This window comes from Ischnura elegans, chromosome 12 (genome assembly GCF_921293095.1).
Source record: "Ischnura elegans chromosome 12, ioIscEleg1.1, whole genome shotgun sequence".
In the NCBI taxonomy this organism is placed as follows: domain Eukaryota; kingdom Metazoa; phylum Arthropoda; class Insecta; order Odonata; family Coenagrionidae; genus Ischnura; species Ischnura elegans.
This window is the reverse complement of record NC_060257.1, coordinates 37,797,783-37,825,562: the sequence shown is the minus strand read 5'-3', so window position 1 is coordinate 37,825,562 and position 27,780 is coordinate 37,797,783. Positions and strand designations below refer to the sequence as shown.

General features: G+C 36.5%; 1 protein-coding gene across 2 annotated transcripts; it reads right to left on the bottom strand.

Moving 5' to 3' along the window:
• Positions 1 to 281: 281 nt before the first annotated feature.
• LOC124169847 (COP9 signalosome complex subunit 3) lies at positions 282 to 25,198 on the bottom strand. 2 transcript variants are annotated; one of them, XM_046548642.1, is made up of 9 exons: positions 25,110 to 25,198; positions 24,863 to 25,021; positions 24,389 to 24,733; positions 18,289 to 18,506; positions 17,606 to 17,800; positions 14,386 to 14,537; positions 5,517 to 5,676; positions 5,141 to 5,254; positions 282 to 1,100 (listed from the first exon to the last, which is right to left on the bottom strand). In XM_046548642.1, exons 2-9 carry the CDS (start codon positions 24,915 to 24,917, stop codon positions 864 to 866), a joined length of 1,476 nt encoding a protein of 491 aa, XP_046404598.1. In that variant the 5' UTR covers positions 24,918 to 25,021; positions 25,110 to 25,198; the 3' UTR covers positions 282 to 863. The 2 variants fall into 2 exon arrangements, with proteins under 2 accessions (XP_046404598.1, XP_046404597.1); XM_046548641.1 differs by having other exon boundaries at positions 24,863 to 25,147.
• Between the last annotated feature and the right edge of the window lie 2,582 nt (positions 25,199 to 27,780).

Genomic DNA, 27,780 nt, shown 5'->3' with positions numbered 1-27,780 from the left:
ACCCACATTGCAATTTTGCCCTTTTCATTACCTTAATTGGGTATTGAGAATATTAGGGAACATAAAGCAATGGTTATTTATATTCAAAATGATATTAAAACATGAAATTGACCTAAGGGTATTCTGATAAGTGATTTTACTAGTGTGTTATGTCTGTTGCCAAAGGCTTCCGAAATTATTGTTGAATAACTGTTTGAGTACTAAATTTCAATCAAAATTTGAGTACTGTCTTGGCAGCTTTCTAAGCATTAGAATAGGAAAAAATCATATCTTGCATGGTCTAGGATATTAAGATTTCAATGGTTTTATTCTCAAAGCCACAACAATCCTTTTGAAATCAAATAGTTGCGACATTCAGCTGTACAGGTCACCACTCGAAGACAATCATAATTTACACTGGTTACAGTTGAACTTCAGCAGTTATAATTAAATTGTGAAACCATGATACATGTTAGCAAGTTATGCATTTATCTTCAGAAGTAGATCTAAATATTACTTAATTTCAAAAGATCCAAGTTATTTTATCTTGAGGGGGGTAACATATTTTGCAGCTTGAGCACAGCACAACTATAATGCAAATAAAATCATAAGAACAACGGCTCCACAAAAATTTATCACACCTCATCCCCTTGGCCTTGACATAAAACGAATCCATGGAAATTTTAACCATATTCACAACTTGCACATGGCCTCAGACAAATGACTACTTTGAAGTTCATCATTCCACTTTGTTGAATCCTTCATTATTATATGTATTCTCTTATTAAACTCACACACACTCATTTCTCATTTTCTCTTGAGGACACCATGAATATCCATAGTAACGGGTCACTCAGTTTTAGCTATTTTATATCGCAGGGAGTTTACATGGAGTATGTGCCAAGTTTGGATCCGACCTGGCCACTGGGGCAACTAGTTCCACTGCTTCCACCACTGGCAAGCCCACTCCCTGAAGATCCAGTGGTCCCGACTGGGCCTGCCGATGGTGGAAGCTCTTCTTCTTGTCCTCCACCAAAGGCCTTCTTCACATACTGAGGATTCACTATTATTTCTTCTTCCATTGCTTGCATCTTACGGTCCAACTCCGTACAAATTGCCATCTTTAAAAAAGAATATTTTTCTGCATGAAGACAAATAAGCATTGTTTTTGTGTTTTGAACTAAAACTAGGAAATATGGGCAAAATGGTGAGGGAGGGGTAGGGGTTCCATTCCCAAATGAAAAAATATAATGGTTATTAAATTTCTTCAAACCAAAGAAGAATAATAACAATGAGATACGACATATTTACATTACCTTTATTGTTTTTTCGAGCAAACAATTATAAAACCTATAAATCCCCAATATAATTATGCACAATTTTCTTGAAATTTTTGCCTCCACTAGCCATCAAGGTACTGAAATGTCACACCCTGAGCTGCCTCAGTTTACTCCAACCCCTCTAGTTTACATACCGAGTATGCCCTTGCTAAAGACACAAACTTAATAAATTTAAGTAAAACCATTCACGTACTTAATCTTTACTCTTCTTTTTCATTTCATACCATTTTTGAAGTAATTGTAATATGTAATACTTCAATCAACAGCCATTTGAATCAGGCCCAAGAACTATTACATAGAATATGGGTTTGGAGTATTAATACTATATCAGAACTGATATGCGATAAAACTCAAGTTTTATGGTTCAATATACCAGTAAGTGAAGAATATCAAAGAAGCAATGGCAATAATTTCTTTTAATGGAAAGTTATTGGCATAGGAACTCCCATTAAATGGATTCAGATTTCTGGGCAAATTAGAATAAAAATTAACTTCCCTTTGGCTATGCAAGAATTCAATCAATTGGGCTATTTTTTGCCGGACATTGCATTTAACAAAAGAAGTTTTTCCAGAACAGACTCCGAATTCCCTGAGTTTTTCAGAATACAGGAATTCCCAAGAGTATTCCAGGTTTCTTCACTCCATGAGTATGATTTTCAATTCCATCAGCAATTACATATTTTTAAGCTTACAAGGGAACAGAATTTTATCCTCAATGCATTTAAATGCCATCTGCTGAATTTTCCTTAAAATAGTATTTATTAGCCTAAATAGGGAACTTGCATATGTTTTAGATATAATCAATTGCCCCAAAATTATATAAAAATATATGTTTGCATACCTCGGTGAAAGTTTTTTTATTATTTTATGACGTGGTTAGAGATATTTAATGCATCAAAGTTCACGAGAATTTTCAAATTCAAGTGAGAAGCGAAAACGCCCGATGATTGGCTGGTAGAAAAGTGACGTCATAGTTCAGTACGAGGAGGCACGGCCATAGTAGAGGTTGCATACTTGAATACAAGCGACGGCGTGGTTATAATTAATTTATTGAAGTGCAGACGTATCGGAGTTGTTCATTGTGACTTCAGGGCTATTATTTGATCTATTTCTCCTCCATTGAAAGCGATAGATTGCGTAAAGATGAAGTAATATGGTTATTCTTAGGCTGATCCTAGCAAGCTTCCTGTTACTGATTCCATCATGATAACAGGGTATTTTAGTGAACCTGTAGACTTCGTCGGCGCGGAAAGTCGATGCCGAGAAATGGAAAGGTAGCTGATGTGCATCTGAAATGTTTTATAGTTCATAACAAAGTGAAACTTGCGAAATTAATAATATTGGCGAAATCGTATACTCATGTGAAATGTGTATTCTTTTGGTAGTCCGGTAGAGTCTTATGGTGAACTTATTTCCACCTCGAAGCTGTCGATGATACTTTCAACTTAAAAATACCTTGCCTGGAGGGCGACAGGAAGCTCTGAGGAAGCCAGACTATTAATGTCTCAATTAATAGCGATAATATAGACGAACTTCCAACACAATCTACCATCTTGTGTGATCTTGCGACTCAAAACCCCGAAGCCACTTCCTAATCTGCAGAAAGAATCGGTCAATCGCACTTCGATCAATACAATAAACACAACGTCTTCAGGTGTTTATAAGTTACTTTTGTAATTAAGGCTTTCCTAAAGTAACATTAAAATGTGAATGTTTTCCAAACAGAGTCTTTAATACATTTTGGGAGCTTTTCTCACGATATATCTGAAACCTACTCTAAAGGCGAGCTCATCGTCATTGCGATCGGTTGTCACTTTAGAATTCCGTATCGGAAATCCTAGAGGGATGACCTTCGACGAAGATCGTGATCACCTGCACTCTCACTATAACTGGAACCCGTGGTGAAAATATCATTCCAATCCAATTTCTATTTGGTTGTAACTGGGGAAAGAGCAACATAGAACTGCACATTCTTTGGGCAACTTTGGGTTTGACTTTCCCTCAAGCACCCCATTTCCCCTGTGGTGCACATCAGTCCTATCTTTATACGATGGCCTGACAACCTTTAAATGGATCCTTGGTTTATCCTGACAAGCAACTAAATGGAAATTGCTGATCCACACGTCTTCCTCTATCTCCACAGTTCCAAATCAAGGGCCGCGGAACATTCCTCTTGTGACTCAACTTTTTCTGAAAAGCAAGCCGGCGTAGAATAAAATCAAAGAATGCTGCGATTCATTTTTTGTGACCACTGGATTCCATTCTTTTTCCATCTACAACTTTCTTTATCTTTCGGGGTAAACTATGGGACAAGATAATGTTTAAATATTTTCATTAATTTATAACAAAATATAAGTTCTAAAAATACCCAAAAGCCATTTTATTAATCCGCACTGATGAGTGTAAATTAATGTGGAAGATGAATGCTGTAGACGCAGTAGTTTTCCTTAGGTTGAGTTGCAAAGTTCATGAAGTTGACAAAACGGCTAGTTTTTCGGTGCGCTGAGTCATTTATTGCACTGGCCGTGTCTACATTTTTCAATTTTTTTGTAATAAAATAAATCAGAATTTAGGATAAAATTTCCTTTAAAATGACGTATAGTTCATTATTATAGCATGCAGTGAAGCCAGGATATAAATTTGCAAAGTACAGCGGCACATCATTTTGACGCCGACAGTAGAAGAAAACGCTGTCTTCTTGGCTGGCACTCGAATGCATAAGGATCAACGTACATACAAAATATTAAAATATAGAGCAACGTTGCTCTATATTTTCATATTTCCTCCCTTGATTTTAAACATCATGGAATTTTCTGTCCTTCCGTAACTGAAATTGAACAAGTGCCGTAAATAATTTGAGTCCATCGTAACCATCGAGAAACACCTATCTCGATTTTTGTTGTGAAGTTGAGTTTTTATTCTACGACGGCCGAATTATCGAAAAATCTCAGTTTCAAGTTATTCAGTCAATGAAATATGGAAATATTATTTATATTAAAGTTATCTTCGCTCACATAGCACACGGGTTAATCATTTCGTTTATTATACTCTTAATTTTCCGTAACGCTCATCCCGACAGACGGCATGCATCGAGGCTTTTCTTCTAATTTCCTCCGTGGGAATGCAGACGAAAATATTTTCTGGGGTGTTATTGCACAGAGGAACAATGCACCAGTTGTAATTTTCCTTATTTCACCCATGTTCTCCTTTAAACGCAACGTGGCTCTTCCAAACCTGCAGTTACTGGGCTTGGATCTTGGACTCCTACTGAACTATGACGTCACGGCCAAAGATTAGTGGGGGCGGTATTTTTTAGCCCGCGAAACTCGGGAGACTTTTGGGAGTCATTTTCTAGTGTATAAACTGAATTTTAAGCGGAAAAAAGTATATTGCGGTACTTAGTGTTTACTGTAGTATATCAGCATACTGTTTATAAAAAGTATGCAATTTCCCTATTCAACCAAAAATATTAATTTGTGTCCATTCAATCCTAAGATTGGTACTCTGCAGCCCTTCATTTGACTAATCCCAAGCCATCCTTTTTCATGTTAAATACTTCACAGTTCTAGATGCCTTTTATAAAAGCAAGTAAACATTTTCACTGAAAGAAAAGTATGTTTTAACCTTGTAACTACAGAATAATACCAACTTCTTGAAAAATGAAATTGCCAATTAATAAGAATAATAATCTTAAAATTGGCAAATATTTAGCCTTAAAGCCTGCATTGTGTAGCTGCCTGCTTAAAGCATCAGATTATTTCATTGATCTGTAAAACTAATCTTAAGAATACATTTTTACATCAAAGAATAGCATTGATTACCTCTTCCTCCAACCTCCTCAGCATAGTAGGACTATTATATTTTTCTGGATCATCATGGAAAATAACCATTCCATCCTTCTGATTAATAGTAGCAAAGATTTCTCCATCTTCAATCTGCAATGGAATATTGTTCCCTCCTTTTAAAACACTCTTGGCATCAAAATATTTACTAGGCTCAAGCTATGAGTAAGCATATCCACTGTGAACTTATAAAAAATTAAAAGCATTATGCTTAAACATATTAGATATAAACACATGGGGTTCCATGAATTCTGAAACCAGCGTTATTGCATCTAAAAAAATCTCAAAAGGTGAAATTCAACTCAAATTGCATGAACATATTACAAAATCCTCCTGAAATAATTCACAAACATACCATATTTAAAATGTACTTTTCAGCTTCTGAAGGTGATGAAAGGTGGACTCTGGATGCCACATCTGACAGTGATAAAGTTAAGAATGTCTTGGTAAGCCTCTGAATATTTTTCTTATACAGTGAAGAAAGTACTTGCTTAGTCAGCCCAATATTACCATCCCTGAAAAGGAATGAATATATGGTACACATTAACCAAAATAGATATCAAATAAGATCAACAATTGGAAAGCTATGGAGCCTAATCAAAATCATTCCGCAGAACCAAAGTAGACACAAAATATCAACAGCAGCACACATTACATTCATTACAACAAAAAATACATCAAATTACATTGGTAGCAGCTCTTATTGTTTGGAACCATGTTTTTTCTTCTGAACTACAAAAATCTCACTCCCTCATAGAAAAAATCTGAAACCTATCAGGCCCTCCTGGGTTCTTCTTCACATTTGCTAAGGACCTATAATGGTCAGTATGACGATGTAATTGGGACCATTTTTTTCCCTTTATAAGGACTGGGATATGGAGTTTTTTCAGGCTTAATCCCGTGGAATTATAATACAATAATAAATTAAAGCAACAGACAATTTTCCACAAATACTTCAGGTACGTGAAGGTAACACAAAATGTGTTAAAAACAGTAATGAGATTTAATCATTTGGGGAAAATTATAAGTAACTTTCCATTTATTACCGCTTGGGCTGCAGGAGTTCACGGTTTTAGCTGCCAGCCAGTGCAAAAGATATCCCTGTGCAGATGGCACAACCTATCACGAGGGCTGGTCTGGTAGAGGTAAGCCCCTTAGCCATCCTTATGGTGGGGGAAAGTGCCCAAATGCAAGAAATTCAGGTTGGAATATAATTTTTTTGGGTCAATGCTGCAGTCAGCATGCAAAACGTATATAAACATTCCCACACTACATGGGCTAATAAAGGGCAGGGATGGCTGTTTTATCACATTAACCCTTAAACAGCGGAGTTTTTTTTCAGAGTTTTATTATGTTTTTCCGTTAAAAACTGATTGATTACCTCCTAAGGATTCAGATAAACACTTGGTTTTAAAATTCTGTTGATTCGTTCTTGCTAGAGGGGGTGTGCCCATATGGGCACGCTAGCCGTTCCGGCCACCGGTCTGCATTCTGCAGAAGAATCGCTCGAACCATCATAATTCTTATTTTTACTGCGTGATATGCCATATATTTTCGCATTTACCTATAGTACTTCTTTTATTTGGCAATTTGAAGTAATTTCAAGTCATTATACTATATTTTTTTCGGTTTAAACATTTTTTTGGCTGTCCAAAGATCTTAACAGTATATAACACAGATTTGAAAACAGTTATTGAATAAAAAAACACGTTATCGATGAGTTTATTAACAAAATTAGTCCTTTATTGCTGGTAGAGTTTTTGAATACTATATACAGTGGAACTTGGTTAGTACGTTCCTCCTTAGTACGTTTTCCTCCTTAGTACGGCGATTTCCCTCGGTCCCGGTACCATCCGAACAAAATACAGGTAAAAGAATTTGGTTAGTACGTTTGAAAAAATTGCGCTTTCCTGGTTAGTACGCTCAATTGCTTGCCGTGACGCAACCCGCAATTCGTTCTCTAGTGTCTTCTTAAGGGTCGCAAACGTCTGAATTCATGATTTAATTTATTATTATTAGCCATTAACATTCTTCCATTCATTCCACATCTCTTTCTTCTACCGTAATTTATCCAAATGCATTTCTAAATTCTTGTGACGTGATGAAAAATAAAATGCGGCCATTTTTTGGGAATGTCTGACTATGAAAAACTACAGCCAATAAGAAGCCCCAATTTTCCCCACCCCGAGCTCCTCACCTTCTGTTGCCTTTGGAGCGCTTGGGAGTGCCCACTGCTGCGCACAAAGTTCGTGAGTGGTCAATTGTTGCTATTGCACGAGTTATCATGATGAAGAAATGAGTCAGACAATTTCCACATTATCTAAAGCAGTACTGTTCCATAAACTCGACGTCGTGCGTATTTACTTGACTACTGTTGCGGGAGCAGACGATCCTCAGGATCTCCACGCGAAGCTTAGCTTAAAAATAATTGATCTCGGAACGAAAGCAGACGACATTAGACAAATTTTGAAAGTAAATTTCAACTGTTTAAGGAGGAACCTGCGCTTCGAAATACTGCTTTCATTAGTTAGATAAACTCGATAACAACGAGTAAAAATTGCTCAATTAGTCATTCATAAAAATTAAAAGTAATGCTAAATCAATCAAAATAGCTGTACAATGCATGAATTTTACTTAAAATGGAATAATCTAGTGATATGAAGAATGGTTGCTATATTGACTCTTAGGTATCGGAAGAATTTAAGTACTTTCTCTGGAAATACAGTAAAGCTTTATAACTTCATCATTTGTGATGAATAAAATGAACTTAACTAATGAGACCTTTTGCTCTGTTAATTTCAACCTAATTTGGAAAAATGGTTTATTTATAATTGCTGACCACCAACTTGACAACGCTGCCAACATATCGTTGTTTCACAGCGGTTGAGCACCTTTGTTTGTTTACGTTACCTCGTATAGTTACGTTGCATTGTGACAATATTACTCGTTTTATTATCCCTTTTACTTAGCCTTAAGTTATTAAATATACCTTTGGGCTGAAGTGATGGCGTCGTTATGCCTATTTAAAGGCAAATTTATGTCTGAAGGTAAAGGTAAGAGCTTGGATTATTTGAGGAAACGAAATGTGGCCGAAAGTGAATCCATCAATTCCATCGAAGCATTTTCAACGAGTGCATCTGTTGAAGGATACCGAATCGTTTACGTGCATTTTTAATTTCTTAAGAAATTTTTGCAATATTTCCCAACATAAAGTGTCCATCATTGTTTAAATAATCAATGTTTATGTCTTGATTTATGAAGATTAAAGTCCCTGTCGAATGACTGACACAAAGCTCTTTAATGTTTATTTCTTTGTAGATTTTCCATTCAATAGCCTCATCCATACTATTAATAAGGAGTTGATTAGTGAAAATTAGAAACTAATGTGTTAGTTATAACCCAAATGTAATTCGAATCATTAGTATCAGGATAATTAAATAATACTTGTTCCTAGTGCCGAAGTTTCAGTAAATTTGGAAGGCTGGCATTGCAACTTCTACGGACTCATTTATGTCAGCTGCCATCGATTGTTCAGGAATGCATCCTAATTTTTATTATCCTCCTGCAATGGCTTCATGAATAGGTAAATGTCTTTACTGTTGTTTTTTCAAATTATGCTAATTGGACCTTTGGAAAACGTATCAAAGTAAATTGTTTGGTCAGTGAAAAAGGAAGTACTCTTGTCTATTTTATTTTATACTTTCGAAGAATTACATGGGTGAATATTCGATTAATTAGTACGTTCGCGAAGCTGTATTTCCAAATACTACATAGTCGGTACCCAACAGCAATATGCTTGTCTCGTGGTACATTCATTTACCTGTACACCTTATTCTAGACATTTGATATCAATTAAACTGATTATTAAATACATAATGCGCTAGATTTTCTACTTTACGCTTAGAACTTCTATTTAAATAAGAATTTTCTACAAGTTGAAAACGATGCATATTTTTCGAAATAAACGTAAAAAAATTTGAAGTAGTACACCCATGTCTCGTATAGCGCAATTTCGATTAGCGCAATTTCGATATAGCGCAAATTCGCGGGGAAACATTGCAACGCAGTGTAGCCTAATCAAAAATCTTAAACGCTCTCATGATAAAACGAGAACTTGCGCTAAGTACCCACGAAATTTCTATCATTTTACGCATATTAATATTATTGCTTGCCTCGAATCTTCTTTTTTGTTTATATATTAATCGAAATCCATTGCTGTGCAATGGCCATAAGTATTACTCGTCATTGGGTCCAGATAGCTGGCCTACCGAAGTAATTTATCTCGTCTCCTTAACAGAACGATAATAAATAATTTAGATCGTTAATTATGCGAGGGGCTAGTGGAAATGATTTTTTTTCAGCAATACGGTTTGAGACGTATTTTTTCCGTCATAGGTTATCGGGCGGTTGACTTCCAGGTAAAGGGTCTACGCTAAAGCCATCAAGGTCATCGGTATTCACGGGGGAGAAATGGAGCGGTGGCCGAGTTGCGCATGAATAGCATCAACACATAAAAGGGTCCGCTATAGTGTCTCAAACACAATGGCTTCGTTCCCTCCCCGCAGTCGTAGGCCTTGTGCGTCTCAGGAATAAAGTTCAGCAGTGGAAGGTGATTTAGATAGAGCCATACAGATTAAAAACCAAGAGAATATGGCAAAAAATAGGAATGCGTGTAGAAAAATCAAGAATTTATCAAGAAAAACTATAAACCTAGAAGAGGAATGGAAAGAGGTCAATTGCTCTGAAACTGGAGAGCGTCAAAGCGATATTGCGCGGAAGTTTAAACGCACGATGCCTTATTCTGAATAAAGACGAAGTTAAAACATCAGTGACCTCAGCCGCACCAACTTCAACCATGTGGTCTACACATACGGAAAGTTCATAGTGAATCAGTACAAAAAGACGAGAGTGGTAATCGCTCCGAGACATTTAGTGAAAGCTCCGGTTGGTTCCAGAATTTAAACGGCAAGCAGGTATTTTCAGTGCGGCGATATCAGGTGAATCTGCAAGTGTTGATAGCGCAGTCACCGCAACATTTTCTGATGAACTACAAGCTTTAATTGAAAGTGGCTCCTTTCCCCCTCAACCAGTTTTTAGTGTTGACGAGACGATATTGTTTTGGAAAAGAATGCAATCTCGTTCATTCATTTTCAGGGAAGGAAAACCTGGGTCAGGTTTCAAGGTATTTAAAGACTGTTTCACGTAGCTGCCAATGACTCGGAGGACTTCAAATTAAAATGATTTATCATTCATAAACTCCGCTAGCTATGAAATGGCATTCAAAGTAGCATTTTCCTGTCATTTCGATGAGCGACAAAAGGGCCTGGGTGACGCAATAGTTGTTTTTAGACTAGTTTGAAAAATCGTCAACTGCTGGCAACGCATTACGATCCCCTGAGATAGCAGATGTTAGCCCACCCGCACGACAGGAGGGAATTTCAAAAGCACGTAAGAATTTTTTTTTAACGTGAATAAAAGTCTTCGAATGCGTGCATACTATCTTTAAAGATGTTTTTAACAATAAAAATTTATATAAATAATGTTTTATAAGGCTTTTTATGGGAATATAGATGTTTTAGAGGAAATTCAATACCCAAGACCTATGCTACCAGGAATGCATCCCTATCTTCCCAATGTTAAAATGCTCTCGTATAACGCAAATTCGTATAGCGCAAAGACCCCAAGGAACGCATCCCTTGCGCTATACGAGACATGGGTGTATTCAGAAGAACAGATAAACTATTGCAAGTATCATTATATTCTATCATTTTCGCTTTTGAAGCGATACGCCGACAATTTCAAGGGATGTATTGAATTCCGGTCATAATTATTCGCATGTTTAATAAAATGTAGTCGCATATAGGAATTACTTTAACAACCAGCACTGATAAATTTCATACTTCGGTGAATAGCACGTTTCGAGATGAACTGAATATTCGTTTAATGAATACGTATAAAAATGACTCCAAAAAATCCAATTCACTGGAATTATGCAGCGGTCGATAGGTGCAATATCGCTCTTCATATTTAACCTCCGTATATTTGCAACGTTGCCACTACCTGCGCCGCATAATGGCTGCTCGCTCTGCAGAAAACAGGAAGTATGTTCTTTAAACTTAAATACTGGCGCTAACATATCGGTAACCCCTTCTAAAAAAATAGATATATTAAGCATCGATGTCTATTCTATGCTGTGCTAATTTTTCAACGATATATTTCGGGCCAAATTTGAGATAAAAAATGTTTTACAAGGGAAGGTCATCATTATCCCATAAAGACAATGTATTTCAAGGTGGAAATCCGTCATTTTCAAATCCATAAATCTTTCTTAAATGGCCGGTGACATAGTAATATTTTTTCACTATTCGATAGAAAAAATAATGAGCAACAACATATGTCAAAATAAGGGGAGGTTTTCGGGCATGTTTGAAATGATGGTTCCTCCTTAATATAAAATTTTCTTGTAATTACGTCGTAATCTAATAATCTTGCGTGTCATCAGTCGATATATCGATCGATTTTACAATCGAAATGGTATCATTCCAGAAGCGAATGTCTACGACTGTTGCCGTAATTTGAAAGTCAATATAATTTTGCCCAATTTTTATGATGTTTAAAAAACCAGTTGACTTACTCCGGGTTGTTGTTATATTCTCCGAGTACGCTGTGAGAAAGAAAAATGACTTGTCTTCGCTTGTCTGAGCTTCACTCGTCCTCGTTCTGTAAATATATATAGGATAAATCACGGGAGATAGACGCCGTAATCATGAAATCGTCTCCGGGATGTCCATGAAAAATTGCGATTTTTATTCACATGGTATTGTTTTTCAGGGTAGCGCTCATTTTCTTGATTTTAAATGTGAAAAGAGTTCAGGAAGGCGATCCTATGAGAACTACCGATAGTAATTGTAATTATGACGACTTTTTCACTGATTGCAATAACCCCGACTGCTATTATTTACTTTCCTCGTTAGTACGTTTTCCTGGTTAGTACGTTCATTTTTCGTGGTCCCTTCAGAAACGTACTAACCAAGTTCCACTGTATTGGGTTTTCAATTGCCGGGTATTATAGTTAGAATTTCATTGAAGGCAAACACCAGGGCACTTAACACAGTCTGAGCGCGCACGGGAAGAATATTCTTCATAAGAACATCGGCGTCTATGAAACGGGACAAATTGGTTATCCCTGCCATCATACCTTATGTCATCAGACTGGCTATGATTAGTTGCACTTGATAGGGAATATTAATTACGACCACCAGCTCTGGGAAAGGTACATTTTCGTTAAAAAAACACTTGTGCAATCTCTCGCCTAAAGGTTTACTGCGGTATATTTGAACCAGAATTTTCCATATTGATCCAGGCATTTACAATGACAGCATCAAGGAAATAGCTTCATGTGGACCATCACCATGTTTTCCTCTGATAGCATTCCTGTACCTGTTGATATTTTGATCCGTGAGATCAGTTCCGCCTATCTAAATATTGTATATAGAGCTGCTCTGCCACTGCTGGCTGCCTAACTTGTACCATTTTTGAGGTAACACGCGGGAATCTCGTGACCTTTGTGAGTGGGTGTACACATTGGCAAGGTGACTTGACAGTCACTACCGAAAAATCATTCTATCTAACAACAACAATATTCCCTTTTTTCTCCCGTGCGAAAGCATGGGAGGAGCGGAGCCGCTTAGCTAGCTGTTTTTTCGACCTATGAGTATCCTTTTTCTCACAACTGTTCCAGTAGCCTCACATCCTTGAGATTTTAACTGACTTATAAGAGGAAAGCTAGTAAACCTATTGTCAAAATAAATGGAAAAGATTTATCGCTTGCTCTAGTAAATTGTCCAACATGATAAGCAAATACGAAGAGCATTTACCTACGAATTTATGGTAGTTATTTTTTTCTTCAGCACTCAGTCCCTGCTATATGCTGAAGTAAGTGTAGAAGACCAAGTAATCTTGAGGAGCATTCAAGCACTATATTTTAAAGCCGAAACTTATAGTTTCACCCCGTATGAACTGTTTGTAGCCATGATTGCCAAAATATTTTATCATGGATTCATCATGTTTTAGCTTTCTCATCCTTAACCCTTCCACCATGCACTTGATTGTTGGGTATATATACCAGTGGTAGAAAATAGCCCTATCACTCTTCATACTGGATAGTTGAGCAAAGTATAACGTAAGCACCATGAATAAAAGTGTTGAATAGTATAAAATGTATTTTTGTACTAAAAATTAATGGAAATATTACAAAAAAATACAGCAAAAAATATTGAAGTCGTTAAAATCGAGTGATATAAGAAAAAAATGAAAGATTGACAAAAAATTAGCGATTTACATCGAAATTATTTGATAACAGACCCAATAATGACGTTTGTAGCGAAGGACACCAGCCAAAAAAGACACCCCCGGCTACCGGCTAGCGTGCCCATATGGGATCACCCAAAAATAAATTCAAATTCCTTGTTTCATACGAAAGATATCACAATACTGGCAAAAGAAACCGAAGTTGACATAATTCATTATGAGGATAAGATTAAATACTTAGCTGAGTATAAAAAATAATAAGGAAAAAAATCGCATTTATAGAAGACACTTCGCCATTTTTCCTCTTTTTCCACCTCGAACAGAGTGAGTAAGAATACCCATCATGCCACAGTCAACTGCTGGTACAAATGCTGGCCGTAAGCACACGAACCGAATAAAGTGATACATTGTAATCATTTTTGGAGAAAACAGCATGCTCTATAATGTTTGGGTCGGAATTTATACGAAATTATTTAGACCACTGCAGCTGTGCCCATATGGGCACGCTAGCCGTTCAAGGGTTAATATCAACTCATCAACTGAATTTTTTTGTTACAGGCTATAAATTTTTAGTTAACAGGACTGCTCTTAAAAGGGTAAACATATGGTCAAGTAAATTTTCATTTACAAATATAGAAAATATATGTATGTTTCTTCTCACTTTTCTTTCCTTAGATGTCATAGATTGTCATCTTACATATTGAGGCTTGCCCAACAAGTATTTTACCTCAGGGGATAGAGCTCATTTTAAAAGGGATATTGTTGATTAAGAGGCGAAAGTATTAAGAAAAAAGAAGGGAAGCTCATTATTACATTTAACTAATGCTGTATGTTTAACTAATTTAAATATAAAATAAGTATTATACCATAAGTTTGTGCAGGAGTTATTAAAAAAAAATTTTAAATCATCTTACCTTGCAAATATATCATGGGACTTGGCTAGGACTGCACGAACTTCAGATGCACAATTGGAACTACAAGCATTTGCCAAGTCATGGTATGGTTGAGACAATGGTTTTACAAACCGGCCCACAACTTGAGAAGTGTATTTTGGCAAGGTCATCACCTGCAGGAAATAGGAAGCCAAGGCACTGTATATAAAGCTGTCATCATGAAACAAACCACAAGCTCTTTTAACACACTGCATATGGATGGCAAGAATTCTCGTCATTGTCTCCCCAAGTGTTACGGATGGATGACAAGAATTCTCGTCATTTAGACACATCAAATTTAACAATTATGTAACATGATTTACATATTCTTTTTGTATTAATTTTTTGTTACTTATTATGAGTAGATGTATCATAATTTTCGAAAAGGTAGTGTATTACTATAAAATTTAGCCATTTAACCATATTTTAACTTGAGGCCGTTTGTCTGTAATGTCAAGTAGCGTCAATCTTAACAGCTGCACTCTTATGTGTCTTCCCTCGTTTTTATTTTATTTATTGGTGTTCTTGGGGTACACGATACTCTTGCCCCATAATTTTTGGGGAGTTTAGCCATATGGCCCTGGTTCAGCCGGCAAGCTTGGCCCTTATCTCTGTTGCCACTCCTCTGAGATGCACTCTCAGCGAGAGAACCTATCTACTCCGTCAACATAAACAATCATGACGAAAGGAACTGGGCGACCCAAAATGAAGCTCTCTTACTAATTTGTCGGACTTGGGTTAGTTTGCCATTCCGTTATGCCTGGAGCAGTACGTGTTTCCTTGAGTCTCACTGAAAAGTGAATTTGGTATTTGGTTTTTCTGCCACGAAGGTTTGTTCGTATCTCTACTCCTACTGTAAGAAGCATTCACAGGAATATTGCATATAATGGCGTCGCTTAGGAAAGGCAGTGCTTTGCATGAAGAAGAAATTATGTTAGACATGTTCGCAGATGATCATGACGAAATATAACAGTAGTTGAGATGAAAAAATTCTATGCTATTTTGATCCTGACGGGTTAAGTGAGGAAAGATATACCAAAGGAGTATTGGAGCACAGATCCTTTCATTGCAACCATTTATATTTTGAGAATTTTTGACAAGAAATAGCTTTGAGCAGATATGGAAAGCATGGCACTTCAGTGATAACGAAGAATTTTTAGATACCACGGATAACTATAAAATAAGACCCTCTCTAGGATATTTGGTTGACAAATTTCAGACTGTGTATAAACCAAAGCAGGAGTTGTCACTTGATGAAGCCATGATTCCATGGAGAGGGAAATTGAAAATAAAAACTTATAATCCAGCTAAAATTGTAAAATATGGGTTATTAGTTCGAATGGTTTGTGAAAGTGATTCTGGTTACATTAGTAATTTGGAAATATTATCAGCCGAAGGAAAAAAATTAGAACAAACTACCCTTTCTCTTTTACGGCCACATCTCAATCTTTGGCATCATATATATCAAGACAATTATTATAATAACGTAAAAATAGCAGAACTACTCTTGGAGAATAAAGTAAGAGTTCGTGGAATCATAAGGCCCAATTGGGGACTCCCTGTTACGTAGAAGAGCGAGGCAAAAAATTTGAAAAAGGGACAGAGCACGTTCTCTCGTAAAGGTGAAGTGTTATTTGTGATTTGGAAGACATAAGGGAAGTGAGGATGATTAGCACTATTCATAATGCTAGCATGGGAAACTCAAAGATAAAGGATAGGGTCACAGGAGTGGCAATCAAAAAACCCAATTGTATTTTGAAATACAATGAGCGTATGAAAGGAGTAGACAGAGCTGATATGTACCTATAAATATATGTATGCATGTGTGCTCAACTTGCGGCGTTCCACTCCACAAAGGAAAATGTTTTATGGAATATCACACAAAGAAGAAATGCTGAAATTATTAATGAGTACTACATTCAAAGTCGCATTTAAAAATATTAATTTTTAAAAAAGTTATGGAATTTTTACTATGACTGTGCACGTTCTAAGATTGAGGTTTAAAAATCTGCTGGAACAGAGGGTTAAAAGGCATTTAAATACCCCAGTACGCAATGTGTTAAATTTAAATTACATCACCAAAACAATTAAGGAAAAAGAATATAAGTAAAAACGCAGATATGATGAATTTAACAAAGACTCATGCACATAAGCTTAAAACTGACGAAAAATGTTTGCACTTTAAACTAATTTAATCTCTGATGAATATAGATGAATATTTTTGACCATTTATAACCAAATGATAACTTATGACATAAAAATACACATTGAACAAACACATTCTTCCATTATGAACAGATTAAAGAGCAACTTCTGGACACTGGTAATTTCAAAGAGTAAAATAAAAACTTAAGGCGATTCCACTAATTATTTCTTGCATCCAACCAAGTTTTAATTCCTGGGGACCATACATGCCTGAATGCAACAAAAGTCTCCAGTTACCTCAAACTGTAATCAACCACATACGAGGCCTGGGCAATTGTTTACAGAGCAATTACACATTTGCACTGTAAAAAATAAGTTTAAATATTGCAATGTAAGATAATATTTTCTTATTTTTTAATTGATTATGCATTAAATAAATCACAAAAAATGAATCTCGTTCTGCCGCTGACACTGCCGCGTCCACAATGTAAACTTGACACATACCATGTCAGCAAGCAAAGAAAATAATTACATTTCACAAAGGGAATTTATAAAGAAACAATAAGCCTTGAGATTCAATGCATTTAATTATGACAATCCTAGGGTTTTAGCCCCAGATTATATTTTTTGTAAAGATTGGAGAAGGAGGAGGAGGGTGAAACTCATGTAAGGATAATCTGCAACACAGATAATCCATGCACGGATAATTAGGAGTTAACTCCATTAGGTCCATGGATTAAATCTTTCTGTTCCCAAGAGGAAAATGAATCCTGAGGGAGAAAGTTAAGAAGCATCAAGTCAGCGCTACCCTGTGCCGCCAAGCCAGAATGGCCAAAAAATAACCTTGTCACTCCAATGCAAAAATGCTACTTAAATTCAACCATGATTTTTGCCTTTTTGCTATGCCTCTGGAGATTTTCCTTGACTTCCCATCATTATAATTATGAACCTGACTTTTTCCTGATCAGTATGAACCCTACTAAAAAAAATCACCTGAAGGGCTACTAACCCAATAAGAAACAAAGCAAAAATGATAAAGCTACACATTTGATCTTACCTTTCCATGAAGAATAAGGGAGATTAAAATATATTTCTTATAAGCCTCTAACATAATGTGTGAAACTGCCATTGCAGGAGTTGTCACTGCTACTTCAAAGAAATACAGAGCTCTCGCATGATCCTTAACAGCAGCATAAATCATTCCACCGTAATAATGGTAGAGTAGAAAGTGACGAGAGTCAAAATGTCCACCCTGAAAACAAAGAGTAAGTTTTGACCCAAAATAATTTTTAACATGAAATTAAACTGAATTATAAAAACAAAATTGAATGATATTCAAAGAAATATTTAGTAGCTATAAAAAATTTGAAGTGCAGTTTTTATTCTTTAGAAGCCACTTTTAGGGAAATTATTAAATATCATTTAGTTGGAATAAAATCATGTGGAGCACTGATTTAACTGTTGAGGCGAAAGATTTTTATCTGTGAATTTTTCGCACAATTTGTGCATTGCAGGTGATTTCGTTAAGTTATCACCATGGCTAGTCTCGGTATACTTAAATTTTAACTTAAATGTTACTTGTACACCATTGGCATTATGAGAAAAGGGCAGCTTTGATCATTGCAGGCACCTTTATGGCAATTTTTTTGCCAATAACAACATTATCTTACAATAAACTGTACCTTAAAAAACACAGGGTCTAATAAAAATGATACTATCATTCTTTAGGCATTCACTCACCTCTTGGCTTATACTGGTAATATCTGTATCTAAGAACTCTAACGCAGGTTTGAAACAACGAGCCAACAAACAGAGTTGACACAAATCGGCGTGCACTGATGTTAGCTGAGAGTCAAATAACTGGATTTTACGAATCGCCCTTTTAAGCAAACCAATGCCTCGCAATGGTAACTTGAGTTCCACCAGCCTCTGAGTAAATGCATGACATAATTCTGCATCTGTAAAAAAAATAACATGTTTAATATGGGTTAAATGTAACTCTCACTTAGGCACACCACAACATTAAGTAGTATGTATTATGTTAACTATTGTAGTGCTATACCTATTAGACAAGACTCATACTTAAAACACTAATATTCTGAATAAATAGTAATTGTTTTTATTATCATATTTTCTTCCATGGTAATCATGATTTTGTATTAAAGATTTATGTAAAACATAATTTTGACCTTATTAACACAAAGGAATGGTAAAAAAGATTTGCTGAAAGAATAAATTAATTTATGGAATTGTACTCGTCAAAATAAAATATGTACACAAATAATGTAAATGAACGGTAACTTTCCAAAGTTTTAGAAATAAGTTTGTGGTGCCACTTCTGCTTTTCAAAAAAAATTTAGTTTCCCTAACTCCTTTTGTAGTCCTTGGTTACTCACGGCATATATTTTGTTTCTGCTTGAATGTATATGAGCTCTAAGGGAGAAGTAACATTGACATTTGAAAATTATCTTTCTTTTTCGATTTCTATTTGATTTAATGATTATCCTCTGAATTTACTGCAATGGCCTGGTAGGCAATGTGCGCTGCTGAGAAGGTGACAGGAGAGCAATCGGATCCCCATCACAGAACATTTTGATCAAAATATCTTTTCAGCGTCGTCAATCGTCTTCTATGTATTTATAGTTTTCTACTTCTCATAAAATTTTCTGCAATTGATTTGTACCATTTTTTTCAATGGTAATGACCCACAGAGAAGTTAGGAATTTGACAATGATTGACAAATCCTTTTTATGAATGGCTACATTTGGAAGGTTAGAGGTATGCAAAAGAGGGTAAGTTAGATATAAGGTTTCCACGGCATCCCTCCATATTAATCTCGGCTTTCTAGAAGAATGACTGGAAGAATGCCCGATAGCTGAGACTCGTACAAAAGAGGTTAACTTGATGGTATATGGTGGATAAAAACCAGTCGTCGTTGCTTACACACAGTTAAAAGACTGGCACAAAGAGTCACAAATTTTATTGTATTGTTTGACACTGATTATTGTGTTTCATTCATTGCTTGTTACAACTATTTTATTAGTATTTATTCACTATGCACTTACCTCGATTTATACTCTTGTAAGACTAGAAAAGTTATCAATACAGTGGAACCTGGATAATTCGAACTTCTTTAATTCGAAATCTTCTTTAATTCGAATTTTTCCCGTGGTCCCTAGCATTTTGTATTAAAACAATGCTAAAACATCGTGGATAATTCGAAGTTTATTTTGGATAATTCGAATTTTTAAGTAGCAAATCATTAAATTACGATTCAAAATATCCATAAATAAAAAAGTAAAAAAACATATTCCAAGCCACATTTGACGAAATGTTTGCGTTAGAACAAACGCGGGACCGCGCGCGCCTGCGTTTAGTCTGATGACTCATACCTCCCCTCCTGCCACCGCCTGTTGAAGGCCACACTAAAAATAACTCAACCCTGCTTGCAACTGAGACGGCGCAGCGCGTTCCAAGGTCATTGTACCTGACACCCGACACTCCCCCTACATTGTGTGTCGCATGTGTCGCATTGTGCGTGGTTTATATCGTTTCGTGTGAAGGCCGTTACCTAACGTAGGTTTGCTGATGTCTTAGGGTCGGTTTCTCCAAATCTTAACTTTTAGTGAGTGTACTGTGTAGTGATCATGGCATCAACGTCATAGAAAAAACCAGGGTCTTATAAAACTTTGACATTAGCTGAAAAAGTCAGTGTGATTAAAGAAGTGGAAAAAGGAGTAAAGAAAAAATCTGAAATCGCGAAAGACTTTGGAATTCCACCCAACACCCTATCGACTTACTTAAAAAATAAATATAAAATTCTCAGCAGTGCAGAGGAATTTGATAAAGACAGGAAACGATCGCGAGAGCCAGGAAATCCAGATGTCGACAACTGTGTGCTGAAATGGTTCAAGCAGACAAGAGACAAGAAAGTTCCTGTAAGTGGTCCTCTGATTAGGATCAAGGCTGAGCAGTTTGCTAAAGAATTAGGAAAGCAAAATTTTAAAGCTAGCACTGGGTGGCTGGATGGTTTTAAAGAGCGCAATAAAATTTTGTTTAAGGCAGTCTGTGGTGAAAGTGGGGCCGTGAACCTACAGGAAGCTAACCAGTGGAAGAGAGATCTGGAAGAGATGATCCAGGACAGAGACCCGAGAAATATTTTTAACGTTGACGAAACCGGTCTTTTTTTTAAATGCACTCCTGACAAAACACTTGCATTTAAAGACGAAAAGTGCCACGGAGGGAAATTAAGCAAAGAAAGAATCACGCTATTGGTTGGCGCTAATATGGATGGTTCGGAAAAGCTGCCTTTGCTAATGATAGGAAAATCGGCCAATCCTCGTTGCTTTAAAAATGTCAAGTCTAAACCAGTAGAATATGTCAGCAGTTCTAAGGCTTGGATGACAAGTGACCTTTTTGCGAAGTGGCTAATGAAGTTGGACAAAAGGTTTGTTAAAGAAAATCGACAGGTTCTCCTTTTCATCGACAATTGCACGGCACACAACACCATACCTGTAATGGAAAATGTGAAAGTGGTTTTTTTCGCAGCCAACATGACCTCTGTTGTCCAGCCCATGGATCAAGGGATCATAAAAAATTTAAAACACTTTTACAGGGGTTTGTTGGTCGAGAATATCCTGTCCGGGGAAGGAAACGCTCTCAAAATAAAGCTGGATATTTTAGAAGCATCGCGAATGTGTAAACAAGCGTGGGACAAAGTGAAACCGGAAACAATAAAAAACTGTTTTAAAAAGGCAGGTTTTGTTAAAACCGACGAAGAAAGCGCCGAAAGAACGGAATTGGATGAAATTCTACCAATCGACGGCTGGGAGGATGTGGCACCCAATCCAATCATCTTGTACGAGGACTTTCTGAATGTGGACGAGAATGTCGCTGTGTGCGGAGAACTAACTGACGCCGACATCGTAGCAGAAGTCCTAGACACCGAGACACAAAATAATGAAGGATCGGGGGACGAGATAGAGGGGTCACGAGCCGATGAAGAAGAAATGCCAGTACCGAGTGCAGCCGACGCTATGGACTACCTGAGAGAAATTCGGCGATTTGTGGAGAGCAGAAATAATGTTGGTGATGTGCAATTTAAATCATTAGATGTTTTAGCATCATTTATAACGGCCGAGAGATTAAATTCAAAGAAACAGGCCAAAATCTCTTCTTTTTTTGTAAAACAATAGGTTAGGGCCTATAAATTTATGTTTATTGTTTATTCAGTTAATATAGTGTCCAGACTTTTAGTTCTCTTTGATCGATGTTTTATATTTCAGTTCTGTATAGATTTTTGCTTTTATTTCGCTATGGACTATTGGTAATCGTGCGTAGTTTGCAAACTGCAGTCATGCAGTGCAGTTCAGCTATTGCTGAGGACATTTTAAGGTTAGTTAAGATTGTTTACTTAATTTCGTTGCCGTTTGAGCGATTGAAAGTTATTTTTATTGTATACTATTACTGTAATAGGCATTATTCAATAAATTAATGATCAAATAGTATCAATAAAGTTAATAGTTTTCATTTAAAACGTGTTATTATTGTTTACTTCCCCGGTTATAAGAACTTCTTTAATTCGAATTTTTGGATAATTCGAAGTTTTTAGCTGGTCCCTTGAGATTCGAATTATCCAAGTTCCACTGTATTAATTTTTAAATGTTAATGCTTATATTTATCAACCTGGCAATCCCTCCCATCATCAATTGAGCATATTTCTGCAGTTAATTTTTATATGATAATAAGAGAATGTATTTGGCCTATTTCTATAAGGTTTATGAATCTGTTTCCACATGCTGTTATTGTCCTAACAGCTTCTGCAAAAAATAAAGGTTATAATCCAGAAAAACCCTGTGCACTTGCCGGAGACTGCACCAACTCTCTTCCACTACTACATTCACTTAGACTTCAAAATTGCCTCGAATATAATATAGAAGGAAATACTGCAAATGATTGTTACACGCAATTAAAGCATGCCTACATTTGCGTAAGCTGGAGTATGATTTTTAAGCCAGTGCAGTTTTAATACTAGTGGGAATGTGACACCTTTTCATATATATACCAAGGACAAGGATGCAACAGTGAAGATAATAATGGCCAGATGCCCAACCTCTGCGAAGATAAATCATCACCCTCATAGCAAGAATCTGACTCAAAACATTTCTTCCGAGTTCCCAAATAGGAAGTTCTCATTTTCACTGAGAAAACCAAAATGAACTTTAGAGGGAATGTGTTTATGAATCATTAAGTTTCCTGAAAGAAAACATACACAAGAAAATGGCGTGAAGGAGTTTTAATTTGTTTTTCTTGCATACTGTGACAGCAATCTCAGTGCCCTTCCCAACGCAGGACTTCAAAAACGATTTTTAAAACGGGTCTAAACTGGTTTCAATTTTCATGGGATTTCATGAGTTCTTTTCATGTTTCCCTCACAACTTAATATCTCCATTGGTAATACGGTGCTTCATGGCAACATGGTTTATGGATAAGATCAAAGATTGTGGTTTGTAGTAAAGACTGTTTAAAGAATGTGAGAATATTCCTGTTATGGCCATTTGAAGTTGATGGCAGTAAAGAGATGTGTAATCCGACATTGTTTAGGCCTGGCTTCCCAGTACATATATGTACTAAGACAAGTTATCGCATGCATTAGCGTGGATGGTTTCAATGGAATTTGTGCTAAGGCAAGAACCAAATTAGAGCCAGTTCTATTTGTTCATTCTTGAATTAACACATTGACTTTTATGTATCAATAAATCAAACTAACTATCTTTAATAGATTTCATATAATTACTAATATCATATAATTACTAATGCTGAGCATTTCGTTATGGTGTTCGATATGTAGTAAGTATTCTTCGTTAAAAGATACAAAGCTGGTTTAAGCCATCTATTCCTGCAACGTTTGGCAAATATATCATTTCTAAAGCCACGTGAGCACAAGAGATTCAAATCCTAGCTATGTGAAAGAGGTGCAGGATCAAGAAATACCAACACAGAATTACCTGAAAGAAAACGTGTTGCAGGTTATTAAACACCTCTATAAACTGAATACGGCATTTAAAAAATAAAAGTTACCGTTCAGAAAATTATTTATAAGCACGTCACTTACAAAGAATGACTTCTTTCTCACGTTGACAGACATGTAGGCCATGCACACATACTATTTCCGTGAAAAAACTTAAATGAAACGATTTGTGCTATGTGGGCAGTTAACTTATTGACTAAACAGAATATAGTGTCTTTAATAAATTCCTTACAAATTCATCGTCCAAATAATAAGTTCTTACATTGAAAATATTGTCAGTAAGAAATGAAAGATTTAGTTTTGCTCACACTAAGCGCAAAAAAAATTAGTGAACATTATCAAAGCATGAAAATAACTGTCAATATTTTCAAACAATTACCACTATAAGTTCATTTGCAAGCATAGATGAAGTAGAAGATACCCATCATTTTGCAAACAGAAAAATATTAACCCAAGCTGAATTATTTTAAATATTGAAGAAAACCAATCATTGCAAAAATATTTCCAAAAAGAGTACCTCCCTTGAACAGAACTTAATCATCAGACCGAGTTAAAGAAAGCAACAACAATATACCAAGCTCCCATATTTAACCACATATGATAAACATACACATACTCATTGTGGGCTGAAGTCAGTTCACTACATGACACTTGGGTCATATTGGTCGGCCTCGTTAAGTATTACTGGATTAAAATAATGCTTCATGTGAAATTTATAGAGAAAACATCATTGATTTGGATCTGGCAATTGCTGAATTGACATTAAATACCACAGGTAACTAAATTTTAAGCAAGCATGAAAAAACTCACATGTATCTGGGGCAAATCGCACTTGTTCTCCATTGCATCCTATTATAAATTCCTGAACCTGGGCAAACAATACTTCGTTATCCTGGGCGATTGCACCGCCAGCGTTAACTGCAGCTGTTGGAGGTTGCTGTTGAGGTGGTGGCGGTGAAGACGAAGATGCTGAGGACGGCTGGGTGGAAGATGTAGTGGAGGATATGAGAGAAAATTTTGCACACAAAACAGCAAGAACCCCAAGAGAGTGTGCCTGAAGGTCAAGAGTTTCCAGTACAGTATCTAGGTGTGGCCCATTCTTCATTAAAACATCCGATGACTTCCCTAGCATCTCGCATAACTCACGAAAGTTACCTATCGTTAACAAAAGATAATAGTAAACAGAACGAAGATTTAAGTCTTTGACGATATAAAAAAGAAAATGCATTTAGTATGGACACATGGAAACTTGATCTAATAACCATAAAACTAAAGCAGATTTACCTTGAGATGAAAGGGTTCGCACATCATTCACAAACTGCTCCAACGCAGAGGCCATTTTCAAGACAAATGAGGCGCTACTTTCCCTTAACTAATCGTGCAGTCGCTTAATTTCACAGTTAGCACAGAGACGGGCAGTTTCCAGTCATTGTAACTTTTCCACTAAAGGATATTAGAGAAAACTAAGGTGAGAAATCTTTCTTAACAACTACTGCGGCAATATTCTCAAGAACCGCAATATACTATTTACCACTATTTACGAGACGTGTTTAGTGTTATCCGCGAAGTACCGAATTAAAGTTCGCTCTCGCGCTGTCTTTTGTTGTTGCCAACCGTGAGACCGGCGCGTTGAAGATGGCATTCAAATAGCATGACATAGCGATACACCCCTATTCACGCCATCAAAAGTGGCTCTCACGGAAAAAGAATTACAAAAAAACCAGTAACCTTGGCGAATTCAGAATAGATTTATTCCATTAATATTCCCATGGAGAATTTTGTGTAGGTGTCGTAACTGGAAGCAAGGAAGGCCATGCATTTGAGTTCACTACAAATGACCGTGAAAAATCCTTTCAGATACTTATTTCAGCATCTTCGAATGGCAAAAAACTCTTTGTCCAAAAATGCTGAATGAAGAAACAAACGGCGATTAATTTTTGGAGATTAAAGTGTTATTACTGTATTTCGTCAACCTACTCAAAACATGGCATCACCCAATTTTTTAACAAACCGCACACATTTTCAATTCCTGAAAATGTAGTAAACTACGAGTATACACATTATGCTGTAAATCTGGCCAAAAACATCTGCTATATTATTGGCTGAATACGCATTGATAGCATTCATCACTCATTTGAACCATTTATATCTATTATTTTCAAATTCTCAATATTTTCTATCATTTTTCTTCCATATAGGGAGGAACACAGTAGAAACTCCAGTGCTTTTTTGAAACAGGTTTGCCACACCTATCGGAGTGAAATTTACGAAATATGTAAGACTAAATTATTGACCATATGCTCTCCAGGTAGTGATTTGGTGTGTGTAGAAGATTTCCGACAGTGAGTCGAAGAAAACAAGAAGCCATTAAGATTTGACATACCAATGATGGTATACATATATACTATACAGGACACAGATGATGCTCAGTTTGAAGTCAGCACTTATGAGAGCCTTCTTCTGTTCATGCAAGTCTAAATGATTACGTCTGTGATCTCAGGTGGACTCAAATATCAAGCAGAGCTCTTACAAGAGCTCTGCTTATCATGTAGGATCAATATGCTTTAAGAAAGACATTTGTTTGCACCTGGTATGTCTGTCGCACTTAAAAGAATAGTGGTATTGATATTTACGCAATATTTTACTCAGAAGGACTTCATTGTGCACTGCAGCAATATACGAGTTGAGAAGGGTCATACCCATCATACCTATAAATACCCCACACCTGCCCAGTGATTGCTCACTGTTCCAAGAATCATGAAGGCAGTTCTGAGTAATGGTGATACGAATGCTTTAATATCTATCGGTCATTCTTTGCAACTGAAGAAAACACCACAAAAATGAAGGTGTTTCATGAGGATAATTGTAAAATAGTGTGATGTCACTGGTGTTGCATATTCTTCTTATCTTGCAATCAGAATATGTTAACATGCTTTACCTGCAAACAGGGCAGCCAGATTTGTGACGAACATAGGGAGCCGAAGCAGTGGTCTTGAAGGCTAGAGGAGACAGAAGTACCGATGTTGACCCTCCTAGTATAGGAACATAGTTGACAACATGCTGACATTATTGGAAATGCTGGGATGCCAAATGAGGTTGAAGTTACACCTTGACTGAATACCTCCTTGGGCAATGTAAGTATGGAGCATCGAGTTAGACTCCAACAAAATAACAGAGAAATGGAGCAACAATTCCAGAAAATCTAGGACGCTTGGATACTGGGCGATTACTGCAGCTGAATGCTCTCTGTGAGCACAAAGAAATGCTTCATAAGAGCAAAATCAGGGGCTATGCCATGATAGAAACTACAGGATGAAAGATGTTAGTGCATGTATGGTACTACATTCCCCATATGCATCTATTTCCTTCATGAATATTTCTAAACATTGAGGTTTCAAACTTATATCCTACCTCAACAAGGTTTGCTTGCCATATATGGGTACTACATACCTAAATATGCAACATGAATAATGGCAAATTATGTGTTTTTTTGCATTCTTTTCACTTTAGCATGGTATTTAGGTCTAACAATCTGTAGTATCTGCCATTGGAAACAATAGGGTGGTTTCCTATTATTTTTTTATTGCCTAAATCGAAAGATTATTACTCCTGGAGTACGTATTTTGCGCTTTTAGATTTTTAAATGACAATATGTATTTTTCGCGATTAAATGAAAAGTGAAAAATTTCAAGCGCGCGAAAACGCGACGCGTAAGTAGGAGAGTCCGTGCGACGCATTTCTGGTGAAGTGACCTTGATCGAGACTCTGAGCGCTGATAGGACGCAGGATGCTAGCGGATAGCTGAGTACCTTGCTGAATGGTAGCGCTTGGCTTAAAAAAGGTTTATTAATACCTTATCAAACGAAGAAAACTTTCCGACCTTAGCCAGTTTTAATAGGTGATTATTAAGACATGTTTCCCTGAGCTCTGTGCCTCATGCATGCATTGGTAACCTCAGACGATGTATAACTCCTATCCTCTCGTGTAGAAACTAGGTCCCTGTGACGTCACGCGGAGTGGAATCGCATGGGCGCCAATCTGGCTTTTTTCAAATGAGGATAAAATTTGACCCTTGCCATTCGTCTAAACCGGTATTTCAAAAACCAAATAATTTGTGTATTATGAATACACTAATGGTGGGTAACGAATCGCAATCAATGCCTATCGTTTTCTTTGATGAAGGAAACTACCCTATTCCATGG

What these genes read in the sequence shown, in the direction of transcription:
- LOC124169847 (XM_046548642.1), bottom strand. Translation starts at nt 24,917, where the DNA reads ATGGCCTCTGCGTTGGAGCAGTTTGTGAATGATGTGCGAACCCTTTCA. An exon ending in GCGAACCCTTTCATCTCAAG is followed by an intron (nt 24,734 to 24,862) that starts GTAAATCTGCTT and finishes TGTTAACGATAG; the next exon opens with GTAACTTTCGTGAGTTATGC. An exon ending in TTACCAGTATAAGCCAAGAG is followed by an intron (nt 17,801 to 18,288) that starts GTGAGTGAATGC and finishes CTTTGTTTTCAG; the next exon opens with GGTGGACATTTTGACTCTCG.